Here is a 16,364-nt window from a genome sequence, read left to right on the forward strand (position 1 = left end):
TACTGAAGATGGAAGCAAGCATCGCTGTGACTGTGTTGGGAGGCCTGCTGTGGCTGCAGCACACTTCCGTCATCCAGAGGGGCCAGCCTCTGGTTGGATCCTGTGTGGATGCTCTTGGAGCTCTGCAGAAAAGGCATCTGAATGTGGTGACCAGCCAGCTCAAATCATACATATATATTTGCAAAATGTTCTTGATATAAAATATCTATTATTTTAAATATTCAGATATCTCAAAAATATTAGAGTAAGTTTTAGTCTTAAGAGTCAGAAAAAAAAGTTTATGTCACCTAAGGTAGTTTGCGCATTGTCTTTAGAGTGATAATAATTCAATTCATTTTATTATGGATAATAAAATGCCACTAAAATGTGGTTTAAATGTTGCTCTTGATCCAACAAGATTGATTTTTGTCATTCTTCATATTTCACTCATCTTGGGAGCTCAGAATTTCTCAGTCATAATAGTAAAGAATGGAACCTGATTCAGACTGAACCACATAACCCATCCCTAAATGAAACCTCTAGCATCCATTTTATCCAAAACAATGAACACAATATTAGGTACACAAATTTATAAAATAGTCATCACAGGAGAGTGCATGCTTTGTTAGGTATACTAGCCTATATAATACACTATATAGGTATGAACTCCTGTAATCTTCATAGCAACTAGGTTAAGTAGACACCTTTATTTCCAATTTATGAATGAGTAAACTTGGGTGAGTTTGACCCATTTGCAAAAAATCCTACAACTTGTAGGAAGCAGATTATAGATTTGAAAATAAGGCATCATGCCATATATTCCCCCATACTAAACACTAAATAAATACCTACAGAATTAATAAAAATTTAAATATGCCTTCAGGTTCAGACTTTCTGGGAGTTAAGAAATCTCAATGCTGTGTCAAACAATTGGTGATGGGCACATTCTTAGGAGCAAAGTGCAGAGATTCCAGTCACAAAAATGTCCTTTGTGGTAAAGGTAACCTGGTTCTTTACCAAATGAAAATTAAGACAAAGGATTGAGGGGAGTAGGAATCAAACACACACACACACACACACACACACACACACACACACCCCTTTATTACTGACCTAAGAGAATGTGATTGCTTTCTTTTCTTTTCTCTGGAATCAGAAAGACTCCAAACAGCATAATTTACAAAGTTTTTAGGTGGCCTAGGTTTCCAAATAAAATCTAAGCTATTGGAGAAGCATATACTCCACAGTATTAGGGGCTGTCAATGTCTGCTAGGTTTTTGGACTGGATTGTAAACCTCTCCCTACACAAGGCACTGAAACACGAAATAACCCTGGACCATGTGTGCTGGTGTGCCCCTGCCGGTGTGCAGGAATGGGGGCTCTGTGCCCAGGACTTCACTTTTATCTAAAAGAATGTCATGCACAGATTTTGGCCTGAAGAGGGCGCTTAGAGCTTGCTTCCATTTGACTGTCAGAGGTAACCCACTTAATTTGTTTACAATGTCCATAACATTGCTTGTTTTTTAATGATATTTTGATAAAAGACTCTTCTTGGGCCTTTCACTTTGATTTTTAAAAACTTAGCTGAGTTCTTGAACTTTTACAGTGCCTATCCTCCTGTTTTGTATTTTTTCCTGTAGTTATTTATCTTTTATATTCTGTTACTTTTTTTTTTTTTAATGAGAAGAAGAAACATTTTTCTTAAGGGTCACTCACTAACAAGGAAGTACTGTGCTACCTCCTTCCAGTCACATCTATAAGAGAGTTTCAGTGAACTGAACAAACTCCCACTTTGCTTTCAGACAATGGCCTTTCCAATCAAAATAACCCTCTAGGTTACTCATTGTTCTTGACCAGCCATTGGAGCAAAATGCAAAAGCCCAACCAGAATTACTGGGACAAACAGTTATCACCTTTTTAAAAACATTCTTTAATGAGGACTATTAGCAATGAATAGCTGTGGTTTTCAGACATCAACCAGGACTCCTAATCAGCTCCTCTTCTTCAGCACAATGTAAGTAAAAGTTAGATTATTACACACACACACACACACACACACACACACACACACACACGCTACATTTTGTCCACACAGAAAATGGTAGGCCATGGTTGCTATCCCAAATTTTCTACACATAGATGATTTAGGTAACTTAGAAGATATCCTTTAATATTTATTGCAATTATCCAGCCTGGGGAAGGAAATGGCTTTAGAAGTGAAGAATGGAAGAAACAGATTAAGGTAGTCCTAGATTTCTTAAACCTATATACAATGAACACCCTAATTTTAAAAGTAAACTTTGTTATATATTTTCTTATTTAACTATCTAATTTACTAGGAAGAGGGATTTTGTGATTTTTAAGATGTTCACAAAATAAGAAAATTTTCTACCATAACATTTTTCCTACAGTTAATTATCTGAGGGATTAATAAAAAATTTAATAAAATGACTATTAAAGATAATTTAAACCAAATTCTCCTGTCTCTCCTTTAAACCTCTCCACAGAGGTAGAAGAGAAAGAAAACCCTTAATTTTTATAGATATTAAATTGGAATAAATGCAATGCATATCACAATCCCTAAAAGAGTAATCTTGTCCTTTTATATAGCCAGGCAAACAATCTATTGCATACATTTTCATAACATAAAAAAGGATTAGTTTTCATATAAGAGGACATTTGTTCCATGTGGTTCATCCTCCACTCTTTGGTTAATGTGTTCACTAATTACCTTTAAAAGAAAAATATAGTTCTCATTTATCTTTAATTGCAGGTAGATTTGCAATTTGGAGCTGGGTTTCAACTGAAGTTAAGCTCCTGGCCTCCCAGGGAAACTGGAAGATAGGGTCACTGTCTTCCTCCATAGCTACTTTTCCAAGAGAAACCCCCTAGGTTCTTAGAGAAAATTTGCTGGATTGCATATTTTGCCTTAAAAAAAAAATAAAAGTACATGCATTTCAAAGACAGAGCAAAAAAAACAAGTTTTGTAAAGTAAATAAAGGACAATCTCTTCCCTTATTTTCAATAGTGAAAATTAGACTTATTTTAAATTTGTCTTTATGCATATAAGATTAAAACATTGCAGATAATAATATAGTTTCTTTCATGCATCAGGACTTCTGGATTGGCATTACCTCCTTTCCTTCATAGGCTGACCTGCCTCTGGAATACTTTGTTCTCCTAGGTAGGAATTGTCTGCCTCTCTATCCATTTACCTGGAAATTCCTCCCAGAGTTAGACTCAGTCTGGAGAGCAGCTGGATAAGAATGCTCTGGATGGATCCGATGTTGCTCAACTAGTTCCCTAGTTTCTGTCAAATTGTTTCTTCCAAGCCCCTCCCCTGCCCGTTTCTGCCTATACGTATAACTCTGTATTATCCAAGATCAAATAAAAAAGTATTTTGCCCTTTGTTTTATTTCCTCCATAAGGGCAGGCAGGCATCTGCTTTGCTTACCATTGAATCCACAGTGTCCAGCACATAGTAAATATTCAATATATAATTGTTGAAGAAATGAACTAATGAGTGATCACACTACAAAGAGCTGAATAATGCAAAAATACCAAGAACAATACATGTGGGGAAAAAGGTATACTCATAGTTAAAGCTTCATCCTGGGGTTTCATAAATTGACTTCCAGACCACTCATGTATAATTGAATCAAGCCTTTATTGAAGCACACTGGTCGCAACTGACCAGAACATAAACCTGTTTCCCTGATCAGCCCTGAACAATTGCAAGGATGCTCCTTATAAGCTTGAAAATCACAAAAGGGACGTTTGGGGGACTAGCCAATGCAAGCAAGCCAAGTTGCAGAAGTGAGAGAGTGCAGTCAGGCAGCAGGATGCTTAACCAATCACAACTAGCCCAGACACCCCAGTTACAGAAACATAGCCCCATTACCCTACTTACAGAAACAATGCTCCATTAGGTAGTTCTGTGTTCTTAAAGGTTTCTATAGCAAAAGGAAAAGAACATCTTGCCCTGGTCATGACCCTTCTACTTGGCATGGTTGTTTTATAAAATGGAGTTACTAAACAAAATGGAGTGACTTTGGCTTGACTCTCACACTCACACATTGCTGGTGGGACTGCAAATTGGTGCAACCACTATGGAAAGCAGTATGGAGATTCCTCAGAAAACTTTGAATGGAACCACCATTTGACCCAGTTATTCCACTCCACATACCAATGATGTTATGTGTTATGTCACATCAATGTTTATAGCAGATCAATTTACAATAGCTGAACTATGGAACTGAACTAGGTGCCCTTCAACAGATGAATGGATAAAGAAAACATGGTATATATACACAATGCAATATTACTCATCTTTAAAGAATGAAATTATAGCATTTCCCCTTAAATGGATGGAACTGGAGACTATCATGCTAAGTGAAATAAGCTGATCATCAAAATCCAAAGGCTGAATGTTCTCTCTGATGATAACCCACAAGGCAGAAGAGGATAGAAGTTCATTGAGTTAGACAAAGGGAAATGAAGAGCAGGGAGGGGGCATGGAATAGGAAAGACAGTAGAATGAATCAGACATAACTTTCCTATGTTCATGTATTCATACATGATCAGTGTAACTCCACAACATATACACCACAAGTAATGGATCCTAATTAGAATAAGTTACACTACTCATGCATGTATAATATGTCAAAATACACTCTACTGTCATGTAGATCTAAAAAAGAACAAAAAATAAAAGAATATGCAAAATAAATCCATGATTCCTATCCCCAAATTTCTTTCTTTTCTTCCTCTTGAGATATATATAAAACTAATATACCCTTTATAATCTACAGTTCTGTGACAAGGAATACAAAGAGACATATCACCACCACTACTATCAGGATAAAGAAAAGAGCAGAAATTCCCTCCGTATCTTTGAAAATCACTTTCTTCCCTATCCCTTGCTTGTGGCAGACTTTGGTTTTGTCTTGTCCCAAATGTCACAAAATGTCAGTTTTATGTCTGGTTTTTTAAAATAATGCATTTGAGATTCATCAAGTTGTTACACCAATTGGTATTCCACTCCATAGTTTGTTCAGCCATTCACCAGTTGAAGATTATTTGGGCTATTTCCAATTTGGGGGGCAGATATACAACTTTACATACAAGTTCTTAGAGGATGTAGGTTTCACTTGGGTAACATAAACTTTGTTAAGAATTTACTTTCTTTGCTATTTCATTTAATTTACTGATAAGGGAGTTTTTGTGAATCTCAGATAAGCAGGACTACTGCATTGCATGAGAAGTTTAACTTTACACATAACTGCCATTTGGTTTACAAAGAGGCTGTACCATTTCAGATTGCCAAGAGCAATGTGTAACACTCTCACTTGTACTCCATCCCTTGTTGGCACTCAGTATTGTCAGGTTCTGTTTTCTTTTTCAACATCAGCCCTTCTAAAGAGTGTGCAAAGGTACTGCTTTTGGTTTTGAGCTCCATCATCCTAATGACTGTGATGGTGAGCATCTTTTCAGGCATTTATTTGCTATCCATACAGTGTCTTTGGTGAAGAGTCTGTTCAAATAGTTTGCCATTTTTGTTACTGGACGTTTGTTTTCTCATGAGTGAGTTCTGAGAATCCTTTATATATTTTCTACTAGCCTGTGGTTTAACCCTTTGGTTTAACCTGTTCTCTTTTAAAACAAAATTTCCCCCCCTGACTTTTCTAAGACAACATGATTTAATAGGTATCTGAAATGGAAAAAACCTCACAACCCACTTGTAATTGCAGACCGGGGGTTCCCCAGGTTCTCAGGGCCTGCACTGACCAGCAGATTCTGGTTTTGGCTAATAGTCCAGTGCACAAAGGCTTTGACATTTCAGCACGTTCTGCGTGTGTGCCTCTAACGCTCCTCCCCCGGCCTCTTCCTCCCCTAGACAGATACCCTTCTCTTTTCTGCTCTGCACAGGTGGCCAGAGCCATGCAGCCCATTCTCTAAGTCAGGAGTTGCCCTGTCAGAGTGCAAGGGGTGAGAAGGAAGTGGTAAAGGGACGGTTGGCTGAGAAGGTGCTGAGAGGACTGAGAGGATGGGGAACCATCTACAGAGGGAAAACAGGTGAGTCCAGACTCCCTACAAGGGAGCAGGGGAGAGGGTGAGGGCAACATGAGAAAAAGAGGGCTGTTCTTGGGGGTGAAGGGAATTGAATAAGGAATCTGACAAGAATTCAGTTCCTCCTATGTGTCAGACACCCCACCAAGTTCCTTAAATACAACTTGGCCCAGAATCCTAGTGAGCAACTGCTGTGAAATGCGGAACAACTTCATCCAGAGAGGCCTCTGTGCTAGGCCACCACCTAAGAAAGGAGCAGTTTTCTGAGGTCCTGGGAAGGGAATGCTCCCTTGAGCACAATGCTCTACAAGGAGCTCCAAGACACCTACTCTTTCTGTCACTATTTTAAGTTCAAAACAATTAGCAAGTTTCCTGCCACCATGAAGCCTCATGTACTGCAGACTTCCTAGATTTAAAACAGGTAAGCAGAGGTCATGTACATAGGTAGAGTGTTTGACTTAACTTTTCTAGACCTCAGTTTCCTCATTTTAAATGGAAAAAAAATTAAATGATACCTACCATGGAAGCCACTCGTGTGCATAATGCTAACTTAATGTCTGACACAAAAAATGATTCAGTAATCAGAAGTAAAATTTTTTTAACCAGTCTTCATTCGCATCAAAGCAAATGAGGTAAAAATTAGTACCACCCAAACTAAGGGGATCTTTAGGGTATAAAGTGATGAGGTCTAGGGAGAGGAAGCTTGCAGAATGGTATTGTTTATGGGATTTTTTGGTGTCCAAGATCTCAGATCATGCCACTGGAAAGTGGAGTACAGAAAAAGGGCGTATCCCAAAATACCACTTACCAAAAGAAGGCTTGGAAATCATACAGAATGTCTCATGTTCCTTCTTGAGTAGCAGTATTGTCTGAGACTCCTCCTCCCTGGATATTCAGAGCCCTTTGTCAGTCTTCTGCTCTAACGGTCTTCTGAAAGAGTAGACATCACTGTTTTTAAATGTGGATGTGAGATCTTTGAATGTAGGGATTATTTTTCATTGTTTATTCACTGTTTCTTAAATTCCTGGGTCCTAGCATTGTTCCTGGATCATAACATTTCCATAAGCATTAGATGAATGGTTGAAAACAAGGAAAAAACTGTCTTGATAATAGAAACAAAATATAGATATGTTGTGAACAGGAAAGTAGAGATTGATGTCACAAGGGTAATTCTTGCAGGACTTCAGTGTCAGGGTGGTGGATTATGACATTAACATGTAATCATTGTAAAAAATTCTTGAGACAAACTTCTAATCATGGTTATAACATTAGATGCATTATATTTATTTTAAGTTCTATATCCATCAGTCATTTGATTTATTTATCTGTAAAGAAACAATAATGTCTTTTCTCCATTTTTGTTTTGGATTTTGGTTTCTTTTGTTATTAATGGTAAAAGTTATTTGTACTTTAAAGAAATTAGTCCTTACGTAAAAATTGCAAATATATATGTATGTATGTATGTATGTATGTATGTATATGTGTGTGTATATTTTTCATTTGTGTATATTTTTCATGTCTTGGGCCATGCTAACTTTTATGGATATATGTTTGTTATATTTTAAAGATAATTGAATTAAATGTAGAAAGTATTTAGGTTTCTTGCATCTATGCTTTAATTCTTTCCCTCTTCTAAGACCAACCCACACATACATGCTTTGTGTGGTTTTGTTTTATGTTTAGCCCTATATATTCAACATACGCTTTCAGATATAATGTTTTTTTTTAAATGGTTGATCAGTTGGCCTAGGATCCTCATTCCCATGCTGATTTAAAATGTTTTTCCTGACATATTCAAAGGTCTTGTATTGACTGGGAACTAAGTTTTTTACTTTACCCATCACCCAGTTCCCACCCTGTCAGCATGCTCCTTACCATGTCTTTCCTGATCAAATTTGTTACAAAAACTGGGAAAACTCCCCCATAGGATAGAAGGGCACCTATGCTTTCAGGAGAAGAGCTCAGGGTTTCTGAAGGAAGAATCTGCCCCAGGGCAACCCAGACTCTCTCCGTTACTGGTTGTGGATCCTTTAGCAAATTGCCTATTTGGGCCTCACTTTCTTCATCGATTGGTAAGTAATAGTATGATAATATGAACTTCATGGTGGTCATATTCTGGGATTAAGTGAAACATGGCGCATAAAATGACTAGCATAAAGTAAGCAGTGTTTGTTAGTTTCCTTTTCTTCATACTCTCAACTTCCAGCAAATGAAAACATGATTTTGCAGATATACAACCCAAACAATGAATCTATTCATTGTCTTTATTTAATTCTTTTCCTCTCCTTTTAGCCCTGTTCTCTGTCTGCCTCCATGCTTTCTGTGAAAGATGGTGATTTACAGGAACCCATTGCTTGTGTACAGCCCTTGGAACCCCACCAGTTAATGACAGCTGAGGAGCCGAGGCCTCTCTCTGTACACTGACACTTTAGGGAATGTGATGAGGGTTCCTGGACATTTGGGAACAAATGATTTAGGACCAGAGGTATATGTCTAGGGACTTTTCTGTGGCAATGGAAAGAACATCAGGTCTGAGACAGCTGTGGCGTGTCATTAGGAGGGAGTATTAACAACTGCAAGAAGGGCCGGGAAAGCTGAAGCGATTTCAGGATTACACAAACAGCACAAGTGAGCAAAGTGGTGAAAATAGAAAGAGTGAAAATCCTGGAGAGGAATTGCTGAGCTCATTTCGGATACATTGAGTTTTAGGTGGCAGCAGGATACTCAAGAGATGCCTTGGAAACTCAGACTCCAAAACACCAAGCAGAGAACATCCAGGTGAGAGAACCCTGTACCTAACTCTGTACCAGACTCCTCCCAGCTTCTGCTCAAGAAAAAGGTAGCCTGACAGGTCCTAGCCCTCAAGTACCCATCACACACACGCACACACACACACACCCTGCGTCAGCATAAGTGTACTTAATGTGAAGACAGGATAATAGACAATGGGGAAACTTTGGATGGGACTTGTGCTGCTTTGCTAGGAGTCTGAAGTAACTGTGAGCAACAGTCAATAAGACAGTGTCAGACTCTCTCCTACCCTGTTATAAAATAAGGGGTCCTATATCCTATTGTGTCTTTGTTTGCCTGTCTCAAATCCTTTGTGCCCAAGTTCCATCTAGAACTTCCATTTGAAACTTTTTCTGTTTCTGAAGTGATCCCATTCCCCACACCATGACAATTCTTGGAAGGTTTATGAAGAAGTCCTTGAGTTTACCCTGATGCTGTTAAACAGAGCCTCATCAATTCTTCCTAACCTTCTGAGTGCCCAACTCTAAAGAATTTCCTCCAGGAAAAGAATCACCACAATGTGGAATTTGCGTCCCAATGTCCAAGAATCCAAGTATGGTAAAATCTGTTGTCCTGTTTCCTATGGAATTATTTGCACTTTTCTCATAGTTTCAGAAGGATCTTTTGAAAGAGTGGAACTAAAAATCAACTGCTGGGCCAAGGCTGTGTGGGGGCTGCCGACTCAGTGATTGGCCAACAGACCACATTCTTCAGTGCAAGCTGAGAATCATATATTTTGGGGCAGGCATCATTGGGCATATAGTTCAAATATGCTAAAGCATATAATCCAAATGATGAAATAAATAAGAAGGGCCAGGACCATTAAAACAAGGGAGAGATCGGGTAGACCTGGGAGCAAGGGAAGTCTCTGTGGAAAAACAGAAACCTACAATCGCTGACTTGTAGGTGAGGTTATAGAAATTTGATTTGAGATATGGAAATTATTGGATCTCATCCTAATCCAAAAACATTCTCATTGAAATGCAAGAATGCGTTTCAGAAAAGGCTTAATAGAGGAAAGAACTTACAAGTAGCTTTTTCCTATAGTCAACTTTATCTGATCCTTACAAACCCATTAGCTAAGCAGTATATATATATATATATATATATATATATATATATATATATATATCCTCATTTTAAGATTTAAAAACTGTGGTTCAAGGAGTTAGGATATATAGATCCAGTAGTTTGAAATCTACCATCTCCTTTTATCTCACTCTCATATCCCTTTTGTGAAATTTTTTCTTAGCATTGATTTGACTAAGTAGTTTCCTTATGATGCCTTTTAGTTACAGAAGAAGGAGATGGAAACAAATGGCTTAAAGGGAACCAAAGGCAGCCAAAGAAGAGGAAGAGCTGGAGGCTGTGCCCTTCAGCCTCAAAGGCTCTGATGACACACAGTCCCTGGAGGCTGTCACTACCCTCAGCCAACATGGTGGCCACAGCCATTGTTACAGTGCAGCTAACCACTCCTCCACCATCCCCTCTGACAAAATTCCCTGGGAAAGGTCATCAGAGAGACCTTTTTTGGACAGTGTTTTCCAAATATTCTTAACTAATGTAATAATTTATAGAAGGCTTTCACATCCAACCATGGGTTGGGGGGAGTTGACCATGCCTCAAATTCAGAAAGATGCACAGAATGATATTTAGATTTTAACCCAATATCTGTGTGCAGAGGGGATTTTTATTTTATCTACTGTCAATGACATGTCTGGCTATCTAGCTATGCCATTGGAGTCAGGTAGTAGATGATCGTAGGTGCCAGTTAGTGTTACTTTGTTCTTGGCTAGTCATTTCTTATTCATATTCTTATCAAGTATCTACTGAAAACATTTATTCTATGTCAGATGTGGCACATGCTGGTGACGTGTATCATGATAAATGAAGCAAATATGACTCACCACTCTGGTGAAGCTCACATTCTAGTAAAGAATATAGACAGAGGAGCAGACCATTAAAATGTAGTACGAAAAGGAGAAATTCAGAGTGCCCTGAAATGATGTGTAGATATGCCAAACCCACACTGGAATGAAATGACCTTTAAAGATGTCCACATGCCTGTATCTTGATTTCCTGAAGATAATCCTATGTGTTCCTCATCACAAAGGAACAAAGCAAATCACTAGTATGGGGTGTGAGAAAACTTTTCCCTTTGCTGGGAATACAGTAAATGTTCTTCCCCCTGATTTGGAACCAATGGTGTCATCTTCATCTTCAGAGGGATGTGTCCAAGTCACCTAAGGTGAAGGCGTGCCTGGGGAAACAAAGGGTTTTCTACAGAAATGGTGAAGGGTAGGCAGCCACCTTAACAAAGCTGCATAAACGAGTCTTGTGACTGTGAGTTTCTCTTGGGTATTTCAGATGCTGGGATTGCCACGACAGAAAAGAGTGTTTCTGCCTCCCGTGGTAAGTGGAGAATCACTCTTATGAGTGATTTCCCTACGTGTGGTTTCAGTGTGGTGTTTGCTCTAAGTTACCTGTGAACTCTGGGCTGTCCGTGGCCACAGTGCAATCCTGGCACCAATCCCAGACCGCAGTCACTTAGAGTCCATCTGGGAAGCAACCCTCAGAATTGGGTGAGAAAGAGGAACAGTTGTCTCATGAGTGGTACACTTTCCTCAAACTGGCAAGCCTCAGAAGCGAGAGTGAAACTGGCTACTAATATGAAGACTTTTTTTCACACTGAAAATTCCAGGGTCTCCATGTGTAGAAGCACACCTTTCTGTTCCTTGCACAGATAATTTACAGACAGTTTACTAATATAATTTACTATCCAAACTGGGACACCTTTGGAAATGATGAATATGCTAAACATAATTAATAACTGCTAAGTAATTGGTAATGACATTAACCACTGAGCAAACCAGGGCAATATGGTGATCCTCCTCAGAGCAATGCGTCCTTGTCTCCGGAGATGGTAATGGATGTCCACTACATTTATATTCCATTTTTCCAGGAGACCTTCTCTACAGTGTGTTCTAATGGAAAAATGTTTAGGGATCATAGATTAGGACTGGGAATGGCAATTATCCTGGCTCCCCCACTCACATGATATAAAATAAACTATTATTGTATTAGAAATAAACCTCCAAACAACCATAGTTCCCCTACATGTAAATTCCATATCAGGTTTAGAAAAGGGAAGAAAGGGGACAAAGAGAAAAAAGGGAGCAGGGAGATATATGTCCATCTGGTCTCATCTTTCATTTTCTCTTTCTTATCCTCTGATTCCTGGAAGCTGAAAAGTCATCATAAAAGTCATATAAATTTAACAACTTAAAGATTTAGAATTAAATTGCATATGTTATTGTAATTTCTTTGGAGAACTTCTGAATATCAAAAAAAATTTACTTTTCTCTTTTTTGCTTTTGCAGGAAAAAATTATGTGTTTTTAAAGCAAGGCAAGATTCCCAAAAGAAAAGTAAGTCATTGCCTTCCCTTCATTTTCAATTTTGATAGGCATGTTTCCAAACTGTCCCTTCTCTATGCAGTAAAAGCCCTGTGGGCATATTTCTAGTATAATATCTACATATGTTACCACAACGTATCCAATCATCTGTCTTTTGTCCCTACTGGATTGTGAGCTCACTGAAGAGAAGATAGGCTTATTCATCTCCATAAGTCCTTAGTGTCTGTGGTCTGGTGGCTGAAGGGATGAACTACAGACAATAAATGTAAAAGGTGGAGACAGAAGACATTTATAAGGAGCTGCGAAAAAGCACAGGGATGGGCAGTTAAAGATTTAGATCCTTGTCACGAGAGCACAGGATAATCAGCAGCTGCACAAGGGGCAAAGGGGCAGGGATGATGGGCTCTGCATAACAGCAATCATCCGTCTTCTGTGTGGATAACAATTTTGGCAGGGAAAGGCAAGAGCAGCTGCCAAAAGCCCACTCAGGTGACTGGTGCACTGGTCTCCAGGGACAGATCAGTGAAGTTAAGGAGAGAGAAGAATTTGAGAAGGAACAGGCAGTGAATAGCATTACATTTAAGATGCCTTTGCTTTCCTGGGCAGAGGGGAATGTAGTTTATTCACACACCAAATCCTTAAATCCAGCTTTGCAAGGTGTTTAAGTGAATAAGCTTACCCTCCCAGCCCAGCCATTTTACCCCAGGAATGGTGGGTCCCAAGAAATTCTAATCTTCATCAGAGTAAAATGTGATATAAATAAGACCCCTGATGCTTACAGTCACAGACCCTGTTCTTGTAACGATCATCGGAGGGTTCTGGATAGCTGTAGAAGCACATGGGGACGTGAGGCCCTGAGGAATGTAAATCTGTGCACCGCATGGCAAGCTACGTGCCACACCTGCCTCCTGTGCAGGCTGCGTGGAGGGCACCTGTTTATTTACCAGCTGGCCCTTTTGCCATTTTGGGGAGTGGGGGTTGGGGAGTGTGGCAGATGTGTTCATTTGCCTTTTTTGCTGAGTGGTCAGAGCCAGTCGGTGACAAACAGCTGGCTTTTGAAAAACAGTCTTACTTGTGTCCCCATTCCCTGCAGCTTCAGGAATGGGAATGCTCCCCTTAAGAATTTCCCTTCTGTAAGACTTTCCTTGACCACAGCCAACACAGGAGCACCACCTCCTGCTGCCCGCAGGACAAGCAATCCCCTCCTCATTGCATTCTGGGTCTCTCCCAGTCTGTGTGCCTCCTAGGCTAGCCTGTGAGCCTCTAGAGGAAAGGACTGTTTCTGATGCTTATCCTGCATGTTCCTTCTAACAGAGTAGGTATGCGAAGGATTTTGTTAAGTAAGGAGAACAGAGGGAGGAAAGCAAGGGGAGTGTGATTCCCTGTTTCACCAAATGTGTCTCTTTCCACTCGATCTCTCAGCTTGAGCAAGCTTGGGCTGTTTCTTGTTCAGATAGCTCTGTGACTCCTCAGGGATCTTCTGCAGATCATAAGAGCCCAATAAGGGCACCTCAGCTGCCCCTTGGTTCTCTGGTTGCTGATATTCCAGTTCCCACTCCTCTTAAATCACCTTGAGATGTGAAATTCATTGAGTTTTATTTTCTCTCTCTAGATGAAGAAATGACACCTACTCCTATCCAGGTAATAAGACCTCTTCTGACCCTAACATGGAAGAAGAACTTTTTAGATGCCAGGAATGTGAACCCAGGACCATATGCAGGGCCTGGTGGCAGAAGTAGCAGCCCCTCTGTTGCACAATTTAGTTTAAGGAACTAATATTTACTGAGCATTTCATTTATGACAAGCAATGTACTGAGTGCTTTAGAGGCATCATCTCATGTAGCTGTCACAACAACCTCATAAGATGGTACCATTGTTTCTCCATCATTTAACATATGAGGAAACAGATTAAGTGACAGCTGAAAGATGGCAGAGCCAGGAACCAAAGATCACTCCAAAATGCATGCTCTCTCCCTGTACTTGGCTCCCTTTGCTTTTATCTTCTGCAACCCCACCATAAGTAAGGCCTTTCCTTGAATTGTTTCTCTTTTTAAGATGTAATGATCTCTATAGTAAGTGGTTATGTCATAACCCAGTATATTAAGATATCATCAGATCATTGTCTTTTATGAGAAGGGGCTGCCCAGGGCCCAAGACTTAGGGAATTTTACAAGGTGTTCAAGGGTCATTCTGGAACATGGTGTACATAGAATACACATGGGTAGTCTGTGTACACTGGGCAATATGAATGCTCGGGCTACCTTGTCTAGAGGTTGGAGTGGAGGCCATTTTTAGGAAAAATGGCCAAGAGATGGAAAGGAAATGGTTGTAGAAGAGAGACTTTACCCAGAATCAGGCCTGTGTGGAGACTAAAGTGTGAAGGGAATAGCATGAGGCCAAATCTTGATGATGACTCTCCTTTGGCCAGCAGGACCATGCTAATCAGACCCACACGAAGGAGCTCTGCTATGTCCTTATCCATCATCACAAGGACCAGGGAAGAAGGCCTTCAGGGACCTCTGCTGAGGTGTACTATGAGAATGTTTCCTGCAAGGCTGAGAGACCCAAAGAGTCTTTGGGAGGAACAGAGACCGAGTATTCACTTCTCCATGTGCCCTCCACTCCTAGGCACCTCCCTTCCCCAGAAGATGAATATGAGCTTCTCATGCCAAGCAGAATCTCCTCTCCCTCCCTAAAACAGCCACACATACTTCCCTCCCCTTTTGAGACACAGTTTTCCCTTTTACAATGAAGAAGCTGGACTAGTGTTAGTTTAGCACCAGCAGGTAAAAGTGGAAAGTGGGCGTCTCTGCTTGAAGCAAGTCTCAGGCAAGAAGCCCTTCTGTGCACAGTTTGCTAAAGACAAGGGCCTCTAAGATCCTGCTCAACATTCAACATCTGAGAATCAACCAGTCATCCTGAACACCATTATTTGAGAAAGGAATGATCATCCTTGGTTCTAAAACTGGAAGTACTGTGTGGTGGAAAGAGATTTGTGGTTCCCCTGCAGCTCTGTTCACCACGAAATGTTCTTGGATTCTTACAAAATATAATCATGATTGTTATCTGAAGGCACAAGGAAGTTTTCTCATTATATCAAGTGACCCCAGGGGGAAGTCACTCATTGCAGGGACTCAGTCCTACTCCCAATGACAGCCTGAGATACTCCTCTGAGGAATGTCCTTGATACAATGTCCTTCGACTCATTGGTTCCTGTGCCTGGGTTGGTTATGGGTTGAATCAGGAGGGTACAGTATAGGTTTTTATAAATCTTTAACCATGTTTTTTTTAAGCTTTATATTTCTCCCCATTAATTTATTTTGGTGGGGAGAGCTAGAGATTGAAACTACATACTAGACAAGCAAGCTACCACTGAGCTACATCTCAGCCCGCCTCCTCCCCACCCGGTAAACCTTAATAAGACAATCAGTCTCAAAAAGTGATACTGCATAAAGACCTTTGGAGATTCTTTAATTCCCTCATCTTTTTTTGGACTCAGAGAGAATAATTTGCCCATTGGTATATTAAGTTAGTGGCACAACTTTAGCTAAGAGCATGATTTCCTGGCTTCCAACTCAGTACTCTTCCAATATACTGTACAGAAGAGTCTCTTCTATGTAGTCAATATCTCTATTAAATAGCATGTCATGTATAAAATAGGAATGAGAAGTCTACATGGGAAACAAAACTCACATCCACCCCTTCTCTGATGAGCATGTCTCCTTTGGCCTCGATTATTTATTGTCTCTCTTCTCCTTTTTTTAGTATTTCTAGAATTATGTCTATCCCTAAATCAGGTTCATCACACTGTGGCCCACTAACCGAATCTGGCCCATCACCTATTTTTGTAAATAATGTTTTATTGAGACACAGCCACACTTATTTCTTTGCATTGTCTACAGTTGCTCAACCATGGAGGAAAGTTGAGTAGTTGACATAGACCACAGGCCCTGAAAAATCAAAAATATTAATGTTTTGTCCCTTTATAGATTGAAAAAAAAATTGTAGACCTCTGCCCTAAATGATCATATTTGAGATTAACTTAACAGGAATATGTTTGGTTATTGATGTAACTCATAAGAGTAGTGCCAATAAAATGATATGAAAATAT

The 16,364-nt window shown here is 39.8% G+C and overlaps 1 protein-coding gene across 3 annotated transcripts; it reads left to right on the forward strand.

The window, feature by feature from the left end:
* The first annotated feature begins 6,025 nt into the window (after nucleotides 1-6,025).
* Gcsam (germinal center associated signaling and motility) lies at nucleotides 6,026-15,229 on the forward strand. 3 transcript variants are annotated; one of them, XM_076868256.2, is made up of 6 exons: nucleotides 6,026-6,054; nucleotides 8,752-8,826; nucleotides 11,206-11,250; nucleotides 12,219-12,265; nucleotides 13,866-13,894; nucleotides 14,685-15,229. In XM_076868256.2, the coding sequence occupies exons 1-6, from the start codon at nucleotides 6,026-6,028 to the stop codon at nucleotides 15,003-15,005; spliced, it is 546 nt and encodes a 181-aa protein (XP_076724371.2). In that variant the 3' UTR covers nucleotides 15,006-15,229. The 3 variants fall into 3 exon arrangements, with proteins under 3 accessions (XP_076724371.2, XP_076724372.2, XP_076724373.2); XM_076868257.2 differs by having other exon boundaries at nucleotides 8,758-8,826; XM_076868258.2 differs by lacking the exon at nucleotides 11,206-11,250 and having other exon boundaries at nucleotides 8,758-8,826.
* The last annotated feature ends 1,135 nt before the right edge of the window (nucleotides 15,230-16,364 follow it).

Source organism: Callospermophilus lateralis, chromosome 10, assembly GCF_048772815.1.
Source record: "Callospermophilus lateralis isolate mCalLat2 chromosome 10, mCalLat2.hap1, whole genome shotgun sequence".
In the NCBI taxonomy this organism is placed as follows: Eukaryota; Metazoa; Chordata; class Mammalia; order Rodentia; family Sciuridae; genus Callospermophilus; species Callospermophilus lateralis.